Source organism: Octodon degus, unplaced genomic scaffold (genome assembly GCF_000260255.1).
Source record: "Octodon degus isolate 3935 unplaced genomic scaffold, OctDeg1.0 scaffold00120, whole genome shotgun sequence".
In the NCBI taxonomy this organism is placed as follows: Eukaryota; Metazoa; Chordata; class Mammalia; order Rodentia; family Octodontidae; genus Octodon; species Octodon degus.
In genome coordinates this window covers 2,051,367-2,071,852 of record NW_004524696.1, presented here as the reverse complement: position 1 = coordinate 2,071,852, position 20,486 = coordinate 2,051,367, and the positions used below count along the sequence as shown (strand labels likewise).

Sequence of the window (20,486 nt, the reverse complement as noted above, 5' to 3'; positions counted from 1 at the left end):
GTTTATGAAAATTACAGACCTATTACTAGATAGATTATATATATATATAAAGTTTCTCTCAAAATAAGTATCACTGAAAATTAAGAACAACCTAGTTTGCTCAACATTATATCTCTTACACTACTGAAAACAAAATATAATCTTTACTCTTTTAGGCACTTATTTCTATCATGAAACATGTTCAATCTGTAATCACTCCAATAAGGACACTAATTAACAAAACATGAAAGAAAAGAGAAAAAGAACAAAATCATTTAAAGTAGTATTTCTAAGTAACTAAAAAGAATAAAATAAGAGAAGCAGATGGGGGAGTTGAATAGTAGAATATGAAAGCAAAATTTTATGGAAGCAACTTTTTAAAAGAACATAAATATGAGCAATAACAAAATAAAAGAGGCTACTGGGAGGAATCAGGTAAGTTACATTTATTATATACTAGAGAAATAGTACAAATTAAAATAAGTAGTAATAAAAATATGACAAAAGTAGACCAAAAAAGAAGGTTATAAGGGGGAAAAAAGCAGTAATTCATCATTACCAATTGTGCAATTTAAGCACTACTAAAAGAATATGTTGAATATCAAGTGTCTCATATCTCAGGGAGGAAAACAAACAAACTTGAGCTAACTATTCTTACAAAACTATTGAAATCAACAAATCAGATGTATGTGTATGTTAATCAAGGCAGTCACTAAACCACAAAGTACTGGATAAATACTATTAAGAATAATACATACTATTACATATACCTAGAGAGAATTAAAATACATTTAAAATAATTATCAAAACATGGTAGCAAAAATGAGTTTTTCAGATTATTGAGATTGTCAAATTCCTTACTAAAAAGTAAAGGAAGGTTCATGAATATAATAAGAACATATTTGATTTATTTCTAATCATGACATTATTCATTTCTGCATAGAGATGCTTTCCATTATTTTTCTTTCCACTAATCCCTATTTCATAAAATAATTTTTCATGTTAACTATTCATCAGGTGGGTAAATATAAGTATCTCTACAGTCTATGAAATTCCTCTCTTGATCATACTTAATGTAAAAAAAAAACAAAAAACTTAAGAAGCTATAATACGCAAATCCATTTCTCCTTAACACAAAATAAAATGACCCTTACATGCAGTTATCTATGACATGTATTTAAAATATGAAGCACAAAGCAGTAATTTTTATTAATTTTTACCATGATCTGAGCAAGTAAATGTTGCTGAGGTATAAGCTGAATCTTGAATTCTGAATTCTAATTATGTAACAGAAAGTTTTAAGACATTCAGCTTCTTACACAAAATTAAGTTAAATCCATGATATAATGTGACTGAGATTACCAATGAAAGGAAGGAGGAGATCACCTTAAAACTGATAGATTCAAAGAAAATCAATGCAACTCCAGACAACTTTAAGAGGTAGTAGCTTTTGTTAAAGCAGTCATTACTACAAAACCTAAAACTGGAGTCCTCGTGCCTGTCTAGTAAGTGCAAGGTCTTGAGTTCAATCCCCAGTACCAAAAGAAAAGAAAAGAAAAGAAAAGAAAAGAAAAGAAAAGAAAAGAAAAGAAAAGAAAAGAAAAGAAAAGAAAAGAAAAGGAGTCCTCATGGAAAAACACAAGATACATGATTTGATGAGCTTCAGTAATCTTTTTATAGAATATAAGATATGAAAGGGGTCAATTACAAGTAATCTGAAACATTATTACTTATCTGATTCAACAAAACATATTCTTTATTGTTTCCATCAATTTCACTGTTAAAAAAATTTATTTTCTTCAAGAAAACCAAAAGGTCACTAAGACGGGAAAGAGAAAGCAACAGTATAATATTGTAAATAATAATTTCACTTTAAAAATGTGCCTTGCCCTAATATTTTTAAATAGTATTCAATCAGGACTACCTGAGAAGTAACTTCTTACAAATCAAATTAAGGAAGAGATCATTAATAAAATTTTTAAAAGATTGAGGATAAGATACTAACTACTGGAGAAAAGAAAACATAGTATAGGACCTTCTGTTTATAACAAAATTATAGAGTTAATGTCGCTGAAAGATCACTTCACCTTTTAAATTATGATTTTGTAAAATGTAAAATTTATAGCAATTAAAGCTAATGAAGAAATGCAGCATGAGCTGCTTATATCCAGGAACTAATAGGTCCACTGAGCATTTCTAAGATTTAGCCATCAATGATAATGAAATGATACTGTCAGTGATGTTAATGTACCAATGTGCTCTCATATCATAGGCAATCTCTACTTTTGTTTTTTGTGTTCCACTTTAATTTTTAAGTTACACACTGTACTATTCCTACTAAACACATGAAATACAGAACCTATGCCAGTTTTTTTGACATTAAATTTCATTCTTGTTCAGTTTCAGCTACGTAGATCAACAAGGATTCTACAGAATCTTTGTTTTACTAAAATTCTTCAGAATGTTTAACTTCATTGTAAAAATATCTACCCTGTTAAAATCATTGCCATGTAAGTTTCAAATTAAATTTCATTTAAAGACAGAAAGAACTATCATTTAATAGTCACATGAAACTCACTGACTACCATAATCTAAAATACACAATACTGAGCTCTAAAATGATCATTCTATACACACACACACACACACCCCTGCATAGCATTATGAAGCTCAGTATATACATATTACTTATAATTCTATATCTTTATAACCAAGTATATAAACAACCAGTATAATACTTCAGTTCTACATAATAAGCAATTAGCTAAGCAAAGGGTACATTGTTCAAATTATACAATTAAATCAATCAATTATGAATTGTTTCTGATAAAATATTTCCCAAATTATTCTCTGAAAAAGTTTCCTTTTCTCTTCCCAGGGTCTTAACAAACCTAATCTTAAAAGGAGGGAGGATGGTATTAGATTCCAAATAACAGAGTATATAAAATCATATTATTTAGTTCTCAGAAATGGGAAAGAAATTGCTTATTACCACCTAATAGCAAATTTTCACTGGAGGCATGGCCACCCTCTTTCCTACAACTCATATGGTAAAAACAATAAATGGGATATCTTTTAAGTTTCCAAGTCTTAAAGGAATGAAAATGAACCATTTGCCACTTGACCCCTGCAGCTAAAATCAGTAGTAACAAAACTCATTCTCTCACTGATCTTCAGGGGGCTTTAGGTAATGGTTCATCTTCATTTACTTTGGCTGCAAGTCACTGAACCATCAATTCTGCCAATGAATAAATCACAGACTACAATTAATAAAACTGCTTGGAAAGTTATTTATAAAACTTATCTTAGGGGTCAAAAATACTGTCCAACAAAAATCAAAACTTGTTCCTCATAAAAAGGTATTTATATCGTAAAAAATGTTAAGAATTTTCCACTAAAGAAAAAAGAAGCAATACATAATTTAAATGAATGTGTTGCATTTTGTGAATTAATCATAAGAACTCCAGGTCTCGTAGGTTTCATAAAAAGTGTTTTTTTATAAAACATAATTATTAATTTCTCTAACATAATATAAAAATATATTTTAATCAGAAGTAGGGTATTAAAATCCACCTCTGAATATCCTATGATATACCATATATGTCACAGCATTTTAAAACCTTTTAAACATTTCTTCTAAATTAATTAGTTTTACATTAAGCCATCTCTAGTGCTTTTTATTAAATGTAACACATTTGAATGACAATTAAACATTGTGAATGATTCTGAAAAGAGGCATTAAATAAAAAAGGAAACTGGTTTTGAAATAAAGTTACATAAAAATACTTATACACTACTTTTTCAGTCATTCCTCAAATAATCCATAATCAACCATCTGAAATGAAATCTTTTGTTGTTTTCCTTATAGAATATGTTCATGGATCAAAGGAACTTTAATATGATTAAAATTAAAGTGGTATAGCAGAAAAAAAACATATACTCCTAAAGCTATAGTATGTATTTTTTATGTCTTTAAACAGAATTTATAGTTCTCTCTGGCAATGTGAATGAACATCCTATAATTTAGTCAATTTACAGATTACAGGTTCAAATTGACCTTGTAGCCCATAAAATTGCTCATCTTCAGTACAGGATTAGAAGTGGAAAAAGAATGTCATAACTACACTTAAGGAATTTACCATAACAATGGAAAGGAGGATACGCATGCATAATTTTAGCCACTTTTACTCATATCAGTTTTGAATTCTGAAACAATGGATATCTTTCACTGGCTTCCTGGTTCACACTGTAGAGATGACTTCAATTTACTCACCCACAGACATGACACTTGTATTCCCTCATTCCAAGGTGCCTTTTCACATGGTTTCTGGCATCTCCAAGCTGAGCTGTTGCAAAATGGCATATCTTGCACTTGAATGGTTTTGATCCTAAGTAAATTTAACATAGAATATGACTTGGATTTGAATAATACCTTACTGATAGTTTTAAAAACGATACAATTTAAATCTTATCTTTAATCTAATTAAGAATTTCTGTGCCTAAAATGGAATACCTGCACTCAACTATGACCTGAATATACATGATTTCATAATTATTCCACCTCGAAGGCTTTTATGTCATATAAGTCCTTTAACTTAATATTTTTAAGATTTGAAGTCAAAAGTGACTCAGTTAAACAGCACTAAGAAGTTGAGATAAGCTAAATAATTTTAAATAGAAGTCTTGTAAGTCACAAAAGTATTTCTCAAAAGCACTTAGTATTTAAAATGGAACATTTTAAAAGCATAAACACATGTACAATAGTATCTTTAAAAGTATCACTGAGTACATTTCTTAGTGCCCAAATGTTTTCCTCATATTTCTCCAGTTTTTAATGTATTCACAGTAATGGTAGCATTGCAGGGGTTTTTTGTCAATTATCTCAAATGATTCAATATATTTCTATTTTAATAACAATGTATGTATATACAGCAAATAAGTTATTGTGCTTTTATAATAATTTTATAGTAAAAATCTGTTATGATTTAGCAAATCAAAAGTATTAATATTTTGTTATTATCAACTTCATGAATAAATATTTCAGCACTAAAAGCAAACTGGCAGCAAGAAAATATTTTCATAAGTCATAAATACTATCAAACTTCACTCAAATATATAAAACAACTTCAAAGTCAACAAAGTTAATAATAGGTAAGATGGCAGTAGCAACATTACTATTTAATCAGTACCAGAAATAATGCAAAACAACTGCTTTAAAGTTTAAAAAATATATATATATATGCATAAACAGAGACCATTTTTCCAATTTACTAACCATTACATCTTCAAATATATAAACCAAAATCCTAATGCCACAGTTTAAAATCAGTACACTATGTTTCCAGACTTTCATATCATCTTTAGTACCTACTTGGTGAAAGCACCTCTTCTAATATAATTACACAGCATATGAAATATGTGAACTTAAATAAATATATAATAAGAACTCAAATAAAAAATTGCAATAAATTATATGTGATCAATGAACCTTTTTCCCTTGGGGGGAAAAAATATCCTCTAAGAATACTTAGTTGAAACTGAAGCACTCAGTAAAAAAATTTTAGTCTTAAATTTCAATTTAATTCCCAAAAGCAGACAAAAAAGTGAAGTATTTAATTTTAATCTTCCAACAGAAATAAAAAAAGTCAACAGTACGGAGCACGGGCAGACAAGGTTGAATATTTCACAGTTCAATGACAATGAAGCCAGATCTCTTAATACTTCCATTTCTACAGTTAGAATAGATGTAAAATATATTTAGCACCTGAATGGTTATATCTAATCAAGTTTATATGCTTAAATGTCAAAAGCAGGTAGAGATTGCAGCTTATAGCAATCACATTCTATCAATCATATCAGAAGCTACAGTTTATTTAAATGATTCTGATAAAACTAAGCCTATCACTACTTCAAAACACCAAATGGAGACATAGAATTCTGCAATGTTTGAAAAGATGAGAAGAAGAAACAATTTACTTATAATTTAAATTAAAATCCTTTAAAGGTAATGGGGTAATTAGGCCTTTAAAAAAAGATAGTTCTCAATATCAAAATGACAATTCGGAGCAAAGTAAACTATCTTCTAGGTTTGAGTTTTGGCTTCCTTCACACAACACCTGCAACTGTGACTAGTTCCCTCACAAGTGGCAGAGGCCACACGATGCCAGATGTGGGCTTGCACTTGGCTGTGCATAGCTCCTTTGTGAGGAACTCAGCCCTGCAGGTCTCAGCGATAACTGCTGGAGTGTGTGGACAACACATCAGTGAATTATTATTCTGTTGGCTGCTTCACCCAGAATCACTGAGGCCTTAACTGTCTTATATTCCGAGCAGGCTGTGTTAACATTTCCTTTCTGTGCCATAAAATTTATATACTCACTGAAGTAATAGATCTCTATATAAGAAAAAGAAAACCTACTCCTTTTTTGTTTCCTAAACTACAATGTTTCCATTTCAAAACTACCCCAGTCATAATGCTTATAAGGCAAAATTTTTAAAAGCAAGCATTTCTAAATTTGTCTTTCTCTCAGGTTATCATAAACTTTCAATATTATCTTAAATAGTTCCTTTCCTTGGAACAGCATTATACGCAGAAAACTTTTTGTTGCTGCTTTAACTTGACTGTGATGTTTTTCAAAGGTAAAACTAAAGAGGTTCTTCAGCTTTTAGGTGCCTTACTACTTTGTCAGAATTCCAAAAACCTGAAAAAATGCATTCAGCACTCAGACCTACAAGACATTCCTCAATTGCTCTCCTGTCAAACATACACAGATGGACACTAACATTCAGAAAGGGACAAGGCCACAAAAAGAGAAGGCAATCCAAGATAAACTAAGCTAAGCTGAGCTTTAGGTCTTAAAGGAATGAAATAAAAAAGTAATGAACTTAACACATGTTATCATGTAATGCTTGACTACTGTAGCCTTAATCTTATAGCCCTCCCTAAACATGTTAACACTTTATTTGCTCATTCATTCATCTGCTCATTTATACACTCAATCAACAAATTACACTGAGACCAACAATGCACAGGGTACATAGAGAAGGAGTAGCAAAGGGAGAAGAACCCTGTGATCAAAGCCTACAGATGCATGTTTCAGTGATCTATTTGTTTTCTAAAGTGTCACATACTGAGTTATAAACACTGCCAGCCCTCATTTTAGAGTTTTCAGTGAAGTTGTCTCCTATCTTCCCATATGTGAACATGTGTTAATGGCAGAAGTGACCACAGCACTCTGAATATAAATAGAATGGCTTTAGACAATGCTGTAGAATAATAGTATCTTCCTCATTACACAAAATAAGAGCTTTTAACAGTTAAATAATGCAGTAAAGAAAATGAGCAGCTTTGTTAGTCCTACTATTAATATGAGAGAAAAGCCTTCTGGCTGGCCATGCTGACTGCGTCTCATCAGCAAACATACAGAGGGGACTTTGAGATGGCTTCTTCCTACAATTCTCAATAACCAAAATTCATTTATTTCTTATAATGCGCTTTTATCATGGTAAGGGTGGGGAAAAAAGCTTATATAAAACATGTAGTAAATCACAAAATATGAAAATACGGACTGGAAAAGTAAGCTCTATTCCAGTTAACCATTAATAACAGTCCCTACAGTACTATTTCAAAAGTCATGCATCAGAAGAACAATTCATCTTAAGATGCTCCAATAAAAGAGAAAAAAGAAAGGTGGAAAAAACAAAACAAAAAACTAATGTGGAGAGCAATTTCCCCAAAAATTAACTTGCAAAATCAAAATGATGGACTGGCACTATATACTCAGGAAGGGTTCTCTCAAAGCACAATAAAATGTACTAGCTGATAAGAAGAATACAAGTTGTTAAAAAAAAAAAGTATGCTAACTTTTACTAAATGTTACAATCAATGATGTAACTTATATAAGTAGGGTTACTTTGTCACATATTGATAGTTACCTCACTTTCACATCCACATTAACTTGATTTTAAATGCAATTAATACATATAGTCAAGGAAGACTAATGGACTACATTCTGCACTTAACCTGGTAGACATTTTCAAATGGCACAAGTGACCAGTGCAAACCTATTTTGCATTGTAAACGACTAAATAAATCTTAATGGATTAAGAATGATCAGCTATCAACACACAAGGGAAATTAAGTGCTGAAATGCCTACATTGATTATTTTAAATTATTAGCCTTACTCTGTTCTTGAATTTGTATGCTTTTAGTGAGCTTTAACACATTTACAAGACTTATTGACTATAATTACAAGAGAATTCAAGTAATGGACACATCAATTATAGGCAACATGTCTTGACCAGACAGTTGCATAAAGAATTCTAAAAAGAGCTCCATTAACATCTTCCTCTTAGTTTTATTCTGCTTTATCTGCCTTAACAGGGCATATAAAGAAAATACATACTTTCTGTACTCTTGAACAAGCTTAATTTCTAAAACTGTATCATTTCAAAAAGTGAAATGCAACAAGATACTGACATACTAATAAACAAGTATTTAAACTTACTCTAAAATACAGATCTATCTGTATTGAATAGTTAAATAGTTGCAATCACAAGTATGTTTATATTTACCTAGATTATTCTTAGAAAGGTTTTTCTGTTACTTTCTTCAATAAAAAACTTTTATCTATCTTTAATCATACTATGCAAGTAATAGTGCCCATACTTTATCTTTCTCCTTATAACCATGCACTAAGTTTCAAAAACTACATGAATTTAAAGTATAGCTTTAATAATACTCCATTATTTAAAAGTACAGTAAAATAAACCTTACAGTTTTAATGAAAATATGTTCATTGAAATGTGAATTTATTATTCAAATCCACTCATAAATTCAACCATGGAGACAGAACTTGTCTAAGCAAAGCACAATGATTTAGAAAAGCTGTCTATTTAAAATAAAGAATGTATGGCAGGTTTATAGAAACAGTGCCTTGAATTTTTACATAAATTTAGAACAGTAGCTTATGCATTTTCCACCAAAATTTTCTTAATTTCTCCATAAAATTAAATATTAACATGGAACACTAAATGTGACAGAATACAAAAACTAAATCAAGTGCGAACTCTATAAAAATCACATCCCCAGTACATATTAAGTGAAAAACGCTGACTAATTTTGATCCTTGAAAGGAGAATCTTGTTACATAATCATACATATTGATATAAAGTATCTGACAATAAATTTTAAATTTATAAAATTGTAAGAAATTATTTACTGAAAGACAAAAACTAATATTTCCTCTGCGCAATCACGAAGTACCACTTAACACATAACATGGAAACCCAAATAACTAGGATTTAAAACTGAAAAGCAGTGAAAGACAGGACTTAAACACCAGCACCAAGTAGAGGGATGAGACTTTAACGAAACAAATTTGTCAATCAATCTGCCTTTATTACTAACAATAACAATTAATTACCCCTAGAAATATTAAGTGTCAGCAATAAGTTACTTCAGATGTACAGAGTACCACATAGCAGTGAAATATAAATTAGATGGATAGCCAACAAGTAATCACAGGTGCGGTTCCATACCCAGATGGGAATATATGTTCAAACTTTCTTATTACTTGCACTTTATAGGCAAACAGGCTTGCTATAAAGTTTACATACCTGTATGTGTGCGAATGTGAGCCAGAAAGGCCATGGAATTGCTACTTCGACACATCTTCCCACAGTACTTGCAAACATTTCCCTGGTTTTCCTCTCTCTCTCGGTTGATTTGCTCTGTATCCTCCACTATATACTTATTCACCTCCCTCAATAATTCCTCATGTTGTCCTTTAATATGTAGAAATAAATTCTGTTCAGAATCAAAGGGCTCTGTACACTTGACACATTTAAAGGTGGCCCCTCCCTCTGGAAGCTCTTCTACACTGGCTTGTTCATTTCTCATATGACCAGCACTAGCCAAATGCTGGTGAAGGTTGCTTTCTGTATAGAATGATTTTCCACAGAGTAAACAATGAAAGTGTTTCTCTTTTGTAGGGTGTTTCATGGCTATGTGAACATTCAGTCCACTCAGTCCATCTGCTAAGAAGCCACAATCATCACAACGGATTCGAGTGGACTCACTGAAGGAACTACCTTCAGCTTTCTTCTTTTTCAAGCCCTGAGCACAGTCTTTTAAGGGCAATTCACTAATTCTCACCCCCATTGCCAACAGACCCTCTTCTGGTTGGTCTATCAATTCATTATCTTCAGCATTCTTTATTCTAATGATAGAAGAATCAAACCGGCCAAAACTGTATGTAGCTTGCCCTTTATCATTAATACTGATTATAGTTTCATAAACATCATTATGTTCAACTGTACTTTCAGAAACTGGGCCATCCTCTTCTAAAATAATTTCAGTTTCATGTTGTGAATTCATCAGACTTTCCTTATTCTCTGGGACAGAATTCGTGTGCACATCTTTCAAATCTTCTGAACTGTATGCACATCCAACTTTGTCTTGATCAGTGCTATCCAGAGTTAGTTGCTCTCTTGGTGTTCTCATCACCATAGAAGTAGTACCTTCAGCTGACTGCCCCCCATTGAGAATTCTAGGACATAGGTGTTTGTCAAGGACTTTACCTCTGCTACTTTCCACATTTTCTCCATTGCTTTCACAATGTGTATTTGAAGCAGTTATGTCATTCATCGTATCAGGGTTTTTCTTCCCTGTTTCACAATTCAAATCCGAGCTTCCTAGATTTTCATTTTGAAATCCACTTGGGGAGCCAAAACAAGAGGAAATATTTACAGATACTATCTCAGATTTAATACCTTTCTCCTTGACAAGCACCTGTTGGAAAGTCTCACAAAAGGAATGATCTTCATTGAGATTAGATTCTTCTTCAGTTTCAATTTCTACAGAATTAGGACAGATTACTTTAGACATATCTAAGTTAGTATTCTCACCCAAAATATTATGGACAGCATTTCTAGATTTCAGATTATCAGATGTTTGATCTGAAATCCTCTGAAACTCTTCAGTGTTTTGTGACTGCTCCTCTTCAGTTATGACAATGCTTTTTGACATTTCTGTAGAACTTTCTCCTACATTAGAAGAGTTGAGATAAGACTGCCTTTTCATTTTGTGCTTCTCTGTTGCTGCATGCCTTGTCATCTCTCGACGAGTCACTGCGTAGTAATCACAGGCCATGCAATAAAACTCAAACTCTTTTGTATGCTTCCGTTTCACGTGCAGTTCTAGAGAAGCAGAAGAGTGAGCATTAAACTCACAGTGTAGACATTTATTATCACTTGTACCAGTAACATCTCTCTGGGAACATGAGTCACCCTGTTGAAGAAGGTCCTCCGGCTCTATAGGTATTTGTTTCTTTTTAAGAGTAAGATAACTAGTAACTTCTCCATCTACAGAATGAAATACATTTTCAACTTCAACTTCAACTGGATTTCCATGATCAGATACTGGCTTCTCCAAAACAGAGGTCTCTGACTCCAGTGACTTGTTAGCACTTTCATCTGAAATATTCAATGCTGACTGTGTATTCTTCCTACAGGCTTCAAGACTTCCCCCTTGAGGACCAACAATGATATCTGAACTTTGTTTCCCATTTGCTTCTATTTCTACCCGTCCTTTATGTTTCTTGGTGGCACAATGACGTTCCATATCTCCCTTAGTTACAGTATAATATTTACATACTTTGCATAAATAGCTATACTGGTGACTATGTTTACGTCTAATATGAACAGTTAAATTTGTAATACTAGAGGCTAAAAGACCACAGTGTGAACATGTCCTTGAGATATTGCCTTTGGGTCTCCCTCTCTTTGGAGCAGTGGTCAAGGCTAATTCATCATCTTTAGTGATGACTCCAGACTGTGACAGTTCCTTAGGGGTTAGTATGCTCTTCTCAAGATAGGTATGTTCCTGTAATTGCACATCTATGTGGCCTTCACTCCTTCCATTTCCGGAAATGTTAATCTCTTCTTTTTTATCATTTGCACCAATACATACCCTTTCAATACATTCTTCAAAGCTTAAACCAATATTATTTTTCTTGGCATTCTCAAGATGTTTGCTTCTTTTAATGTGTTTCTCCATTCCCTCTTTGCTCAATGAATAGAGATTACATGCTTTACAAAGAAAATGATAGTCCTGACCATGCCGAAGCTTTATGTGTCTTGTGAGAACAGTGGAAGATCTTGTTTTATAAAAACACTTCTTACATTGAAACTGAGGCTTACTTGAGTGCCTTACTTCATTTCCATGGCTTACTCTAGACTTACGAGGCTCTTCCTGAGCTGCTTTCCCTGATTCATTCATAGGTTTTGTGTTTTCTAATTCCAAAGTACTTAAAGGTAAGTTCTGTAAAGCCAAATCACTGTTCAAAGATGGAGAAGTCTTTGGTTGAACCAATAAACTAATATGTTTCTCAGTTGCATTGTGCTCTTCCATGTCATTCTCAGACAAGAACAGATTACAAGAGTTGCAAAAAAAACCCATTCCATGCTTTTCCTTCATATGGTCTCTAAGGTTTATCTCATTCAGAGAAATAAAAGAACAACATTTACAACTTAGTACAGAATCAGTTTGCTGATGCTGGTTATTGTGCAAATGTTCTTCTAAGTCCTTCCTTGATGCACCAGAAAAGTCACAAGTCTGGCAATAAAAGTTCATCTCTTTTGCATGGCACTTTTTCACATGGATTTCCAAATCTGTCCTATTTGTAGCTATCTGATCACAGTTTGTACATATAAACACTGTCTGACGGTCAGGAGCTGGCTTCACTGTTGAGGAGTCCAGCTGTATGGGACCATGGAGACAGGGGTTTGTCTTGTCCTGCATCATTTTTGGGGTGTCTGAGGTAGTCACACACAAACTCTGGACATCACTGTTAACTTCTTGGTGCTTCAGCACTGGCTCTGCATCACTTGTTTTCATCTGTGTTCTAAAATGTTTTATATACATCCTCTGAGTTTCATTTGTGCCTCTTTTATTAATTCCTGAAAAATTAAACCTTTTCTTTGCCTGGCCTTTCAAGATAAAAGTGCCACTTGATCGTCGAAAGCTATTACTCAACAATAGTATGTTTCGTTCAGACCTTGGCCTCGAGGTAATACTGATACTATGTGCTCTCTGTAGGATATTTTTACTAGATTCTGATTTATCTAAAATATCTTCTGAGGTTACACCTCCTAACTTTTTATTCTTGTCTTCAAGATTTCCACTTGTACCATGGGAGGTAATATTTTCTTCAACAATCTCTGCTTTTTCTGATGAAGTATTATTGGATGACATTTCAACAAGGAGCTCACTTTTGCTATCACTATGCTGAGAAATGCTTCCTCCACAATCTTTAAATTTGCTCCCAATGTTTTGTAAAACTTTTGAATCCCTATTCTTTGTTCTCGGTTTTGCTCGAATATTCTTTATTCCTGTCATACATGTTTTTTTAGGAAAGGATTGTTTTGTTAAGATCTGTACAAACCCTCCACGAGCAGCAAGATTCTGTCGCCGCAAGTGTGTCTTGCCAAGATAGTGTGCATTCAACAAGTTTTCTTCCACACACTGGAAGCCACAAAGATCACAAGAAAAGGCTTTCTGTGGTCCATGTGTGTGTTTCATATGGATGTGGAGAGCTGTGCTGTTCTCTGCTTTGTGGTTACAGTGACAGCAGGCATGTTCCTTAGCCTGCTGCCCATGACACTCAGCATGTTTTTCCAAATCCAAGCAAGAAGAAAACAAATGGCCACATCTGCTACACTTGAAAACTGTATCTACATTTCCAATGGTGCAACTAACTCTCATTTCTTTAAGGGAGAAAGGGGATTCTCTTTCTACGTCCATTTCCTGAGCAGACTTGCTTTCAGTGTCAGTTTCCAGAGAAACAGCATCAACAGTTTTAAAGTCACAAGGGGATGACAAGGCATTTGGGAGCTCTGTGCCTCTGTCTGAGCAGTCCTTCAGGAAGGTCTCCTTTCCTGCTTCCTCTAACAAGACACCCACTTCTGATGCTGCATTTATTGCAGTTTTGAATCTACAGGTGCTTTCCTCTCCAGATTCAAGAAGCTTTGCCTCCTCTACTCTCATTCGTTTAGAAGCATGTTTATTTATGTCTTCTTCCATAGCAACGCTGTTCAAGCTGGATGACTCTGAAAAGCCTCGTTTGCTTGTGAAACTCTCAGAGGAATGTGCTATCCCATCAGATATAGGCCCACAATTGTCATTACTGGATGAAATACTTTTCATGTCCTTCGCTTCCTTGTTTATATTTTCATCCTCATCACTGTCAGGTTTATTATCAGCATCCATCATTAATAAAGTGCTGATGATGTTTCTTGTATCAAAGGAAGCTCAATTGGCACTCAAAACCTGTGAAGTAAATAAACATGATATTTAGCCACTGAATGTAAAGAAAATGCATACAGGTCAGTGTGAAACTGAATGAAAAATTACCATGAAATTGGTCACATGTAATTTCCTTTACATACTTAGAATGTGATCACATGTATAAAGTTTTTAGTGAAAAGCATGCAATCTGATTTGTAGAACACCACACTATACTACTACTGACTCAGAAAGCAATATTATGTACAGTACCACTGAAAGAAAAAAGGGATATCTTTAGGCAGCCTGCTCCCTCCCAAAAAAAATCAAACAACAAAAAAAACTAATTTTGCAATTCTCCAAAGCAGTAGACTCCAGTTGATTACTTTTTATTTACTATAACAGACAAGCTCTCCTTTCAAATTACACTGCAATGAACTCCTACTTTGTAAAACAGATGAGAACAAAACAGGTTAGACAGAAATTGAGAAAATAGACCTTTCCCTTCTCAACCTCCCAACAGAAATCCAAGTCCTACTGTAAAAGCACTCTGTCATCCTTTCCCCTAAAGCACTATGCTTTTTCTAAATAGATCCCAGCTAAAAAGTACGCTATACATTCTCATCACATATCATCTCATACTCAAGTTCTTTTACCAATGAAAAGCAACTGTTATACCAGGTGTCAATTATTAACTTTCATTCACAGTACTTCTGTGTTGTGAGATGATTAATGGCAAAGGGAAATGCCAGTGGTACAGAAGAATTAAGAAAGCAAATTTTAAGAGAAAATTTTGTATTAAATCAATCAATATTATTGATTTTTTTCATGATATATAATTAAACAGAAACCTATCATTTTCCATTTACTTTACACTATGATTGAAATTTTCAATTAAATACCATTTGATTTAACTTTAATAAAAAAAAAATCACTGAGGGGCTTGCAGCTTAGCCCAGCTGTTTAAGCGCCTGCTGTGGCAAACCCAATCAGGTTCAGGGGACCACGGTTGGATCCCCAGCTACCCATGCCTTACCAGACCCGCCCTTAAGGCAACCTGAGCCAGTCAAAAAAAAAAAAAAAAAAAAAAAATCCTTCTCAAAAAGGATGAAATACTTTTCATGTCCAGGTTCAAGAAGCAAAAGAAAACTGCTTCATCATCAATATATTACAGCCTCAAGCTAATGATATTTTAACTATTTTCTTTATTCTATGATGACGACAAATAAAATGAAGCCTATTGTTTTGATTCTGCTAAGAATAAGAAAGAAAAACAATGTATGAGACATAGCATCAAAACCATAAACAACAGAAGAAGAAATAGGCAAGCTGGATTTCATGAAAATTAAAAACCTCAAAGGGCACTATGTTCCAATGCCACTAAAAGAAAGTAAAAAAAAAAAAGAACCCATAGAATGGGGAGAAAAAAAGAAAGGCGCATCACATATCTATATATCTGATAAGAGACTGTCCATTTTTAGAATATATAAAGAACTCTTACAACTCAAAAAGATAAACTAATTTTAAAATAAGAAAGAAATCTCAATATACATTTGTTCAAGAAGAATACAGCACAGACCAATAAGCACATGAAAAAAATACCCTGAAGTCATTAATTATTAGAAAAAGGTAAATCAAAACCACAAAGTGATAATGCTTCCAATTCTGAAAAATGGCTATAATCAAAAAATCAGGTAACAAATGTTGATGAGAATGCAGAGAAACCAGAATTCTGATGTTTTGCTAATGAAACATAAAATAGTGCAATAATTGAGAAATACAGTTAGACCATTAAATATGGATCTACAATATTACCCAGAAATTCCACTCCTAAGTATATGCTCAAATAAAATCTTATATACATGTTTTATAGTAGTACCATTCCTAACAGCCAAAAAATGAAAACAATCCAAATGCCCATCAAAAGATAATAGACAAATACAATATGGTAGATCCATATAGTGGAGTATTATTCTACCATAAAAAGGAAACAAATATTGGTGCCACAACAAAGATGGAACCTTGGAAACACTACACTACGTAAAAGATTACATATTGTATGATTCCTAGTATAGAAATGTCAAAAATCTAGAAATCTATGGAGACAGAGGAACCAGTATGCCTTAGGGCAGGAAGCATGGGAAAGGCAAAGAAATGGGTAATAGCCAAAGGGTGTTAAGTCTCTGAGGTGATTAAAATGTCTTAAAATGTAGTGTGGTGATGATTACACATACATGTGACTATACTAAAATATCACAATAAAACATTTAAAATATGTAAGTTATCACACATCATCTCCATGGCTGTTGAGTAAAGAAGAAATGTATAAAGTTATACTACAATTATAAAAAGTTTAAACTGGGTGTAGTGGCACAAACCTGTAATCCCAGCACCCCAAGAGGCTGAAGTAGGAGGATCCCAAGTTCAAGCCCAAATCTGGACATCTTAAGTGACTGAATAAAATCCTGTCTCTAAATGAAAAAATTAAAAAGGGCTGGGGATTTAGCTCAGTGTGAAGGCTCTGGAATTAATTCCTAGTAACACATATACACAAAATGTTCAACATCAGATACTGTAATGACTTGTGTCTAGCTATCCCCACCAAAGCCTCATGTGGTCATATGTAGGGGGTCTTATCAGAGGTGGATGAATCAAGAGTAAGATGCTACGATTACGGATGTGTGATTACTAAATTAGTTCACTGGTTGGTTTGGCATAGTTCTGGGTAAGATTAAGGGTTCTACACCCTAGGTGTGAGTGCTACCAATCCTAAGGGCAGAGGGCCTCAATAAAATATAAGAGAGTCCCTCTTTGTTGCTTGTCCTTATTTGTTGTTTATTGTTTGTCACTACTGTTGCTGCTGCTTGCCTTCTGCTGCATTCTGCTTGCTCTATGATGCCCCTCTGTCATGCCACTTGGCCTTGGAGCCAGTCAGTTATAGACTGAGACATCTAAAAACTGTGAGCTGAAATAAACTTTTCTTCCCCTAATTATGTGTGTTGGGTATTTTGTCTCAGCAACAAGAAAAGTAACTAAAACAGACATTTTTTCAGATGTGTTCCAGAAAATAGAAATTATATAAAACATTCATAGTGTTGATATAACCCCAATAATACTCTGGTTTAAACAAAGTGTCTTTACCAGAGGATGTCTTGGTATGTTCCAAACTCATTCCGTTACAGAACTTTATTTTTTAAAAAAAAATCAAAAGACTATTGCTGCAAAAGACTGCTTAGGAAGATGCTATTTTAGATTAAAATAAGTTGTTTTGATTTTAACATCTACTAGGGAAGAATAAAGGAAAAACCAAGCACCACATGTTCATTCCAAAATAAACACTTACTGCCTATGACATAACTTTTGGTCGTAGATGCTAGACATATAGCAAACACCACCACAAGATCTCTGTACCCACTGGGCATGGCAGCACATGCCTGTAATCTAAGGACTTGAAGAGGCTGAGGCATTAGAATGGTGAATTCAAGCCCAACCTGAACTACTTAGCAACTTATCAGGACCATGTTTCAAATTTTTTTTAAAAAAAGTAAAAAGGGTTAGAGATATCAAAAGCCTGGATCCAATTTGTGGGATACCCCCCAAAAAATGAAAAGAAGTACATTCTATCTTTTTAGAGCTTAAAGATAAAATGGCAAGGCAATTTCTTCAATAGATAGACTGTCCCACTCAGGACAGCTACTTTTGTTCAGTGGAGTCACAGGGACTAGATGTTCTCTCCTCTTGAACCGGGATGGGTGGGAGTGGGGGGAGGAAGAGAGACAGACAGACAGACAGACAGACAGACAGACAGACAGACAGAGAGAGAGAGAGAGAGAGAGAGAGACAGATAGAGAGAGAGACAGATAGAGAGACAGAGAAAGCATACAACAGGACAAGGCAGTGAATATCAGGCACTGAAGGAGAGTAATGCCTAATAGAAGCTACCTAAGTCCCATCTTACTCTAGAAAAGTAAGCCACAAGCCAGGGAGGGGATCTGAGTGGAGGGGCAGTGAGTTAAGTAGAGGGGAAAGGTATAGAATGAGAGAAGTCCAGAGATCTGGTATCTCCAGACTATCTCTACTCAGACACAGAGCTTCACTCAGAATCAATCCCTGTAACATATTCCATCACTTCCCACTCTCTCCATGCTCCAGCAACCACAATTCAGAATTCTCTCACCAAATATTAATTTTGCCTCCTCTACAAGTTTGTATGAATGGAATCGTAACATAAGCTTTTGGGGGTTATCTGGCTTTATTTTACTCAGCATGATACTTTTACTGCCTGTGTCAGTAGTATGTTCCATTTCACTGCTGAATAATCAAATATTGTACAGATGCAACACAATTCTACTGATGGGTATCTGAGTCATTTCTTTCTTGTTGCTTGGAGCCTGCCCCTTAGCTCAGTTCTTTAAGTGGCTGGCAGTCAGGCTCAGGTTGCTGTGGTTCGATCCCCACAACTCAAGCCCACTAAAGCTGCCCTGAAGGCATTTGGAGCAAAAAAAAAATCCTTCTTTCTTATTGCTATTATAATAAAAATGCTATGACTATTCTTGTACATGTCTTTGCACAGCATATGCTTTCATTTCTTTCATGTAAATACCAGTAATATTCCTGAGTTATAAGGTATATACGTTTCACTTTTTGAGAAGCTGCTTGACTGATTTTTCAAAGTGGTTGTATTATTGTACATTGTCTACAAGGTATATAAATTTTGATGTAACCACATTCTTACCAACATCTGACATCAGTCTTTTAGTCATTCTAGTGGGTGTGTAATTTTAATTTGCATTTCTCTGATGACTAGCAATGGTGCTGAATAGTTTCGTTAGCATTTTGCCTGTTTGTATTTTTTCCCCTATTGATCTGTAGTGGTTGCTTACGTATTCTGGATAAAAATCCTGTCAGATACATATTTTATAGATATTGTCTCTCTATTCATTTCATTAGTGGTCTCTTTGATAAACAGAAGTTTTAAATTTTGATGAAATCAATGCTATTCCTATTATAGTTATTACCTTGTTTATTTTCTGTCTCTCCATGCCACTTTAGCCATCTTTTATCCTCAGAGCCTAGAACAATTCCACACCTACAAGGTACTAAAATGAATGAATACTTTCTTATGACTCAAGAAATGTCCAACATCCAACTACTTACAAATGAAATGAAAAATGTCTGAGATACATTTCAAAACTATTCAAAAGAGGAACACAGGGATACTATACGCTGATTATGATTTGAGCTGAGTAAAAGCACTTGGGGATCATTATACTAATCTATCACCTTTTCATCTACTTGTGTATGTATACGTTTCAAATTATCAAGAACAGAAATTCTGGTAGGAACATTTTAATGCTTACTCTAAACTAGCATGAACTCTGTTTCTTTTGACGCAAAGCCCAACTGTCTCTTCCTCTGCCATCACTGTCACAGTGTGAGCCCACCTAAGTCACCTTCGCTGTGAGCAGCAGCAGGAGCCCATTTTGAACAGTGCAGATTCAGAACACAAAAACCTCCACTTACTTACGGAACACACACAGGTGTACACACACACACACACACACACACACACACACACCTGTTTAGTACATGAATGTTCTGTTGAGGGCATCTGATGCATGTATTTTGAGAGACCAAAGAGTGACAACTACATTAACTTGCAGAAATAAAATAATGAGACCCTTTATTACCTACTATATATAACAGCCCCAGAAGTTCTAAAACAAATGAAATAATGTTTCCATGTTTGCTATTCCCAAATGATTTTTTAACTTAATGAAATAATTTAATATCCTAAAGAAATAATAAAACTTTGAAAAATATATAAATCAACTGCCTAATATATGAAAGAAACTACTGCATAGTGATACAAACAAGTAATCTATTGAAATGATGGTCTCTGGTGAGCTACATGACATACACCCCAATATAGCATAATACACATAATATAAAGCCATATATGATTCTATATAGCAATATAAATGAACAAGTAATCCAATTTTCAATTAGAATATTTTAAATTAACTATTTTATTTATTTCTTATAACCTTGAAGAAACTAAGCCTGTCTCTAAAGGCAGGAAGAGTTAAATGTCTGAAAGTGAAGGGAGGATTAAGCAAAGTCTCAAAACCAAACAGTGAACATGCAGGATAACCTGCCATGATAGTGGGCTATGGCTTTCTTCTGAACAGTACTGTCCAAAACAAATGCTAATCAATATCC

General features: G+C 33.9%; 1 protein-coding gene across 1 annotated transcript in view; it reads right to left on the bottom strand.

The window, feature by feature from the left end:
• The window catches only part of Znf407 (zinc finger protein 407), a 535,987-nt gene that overhangs the window by 484,477 nt on the left and 31,024 nt on the right, over positions 1–20,486 (bottom strand). Inside the window, exons 2-3 of the mRNA XM_004640188.2 lie at positions 9,599–14,309; positions 4,253–4,367 (exon numbers count right to left, since the gene is read on the bottom strand). Coding sequence (XP_004640245.1) covers positions 4,253–4,367; positions 9,599–14,252 — 4,769 coding nt within the window. The 5' untranslated portion in view covers positions 14,253–14,309. The remainder of the gene's footprint in view (positions 1–4,252; positions 4,368–9,598; positions 14,310–20,486) is intronic.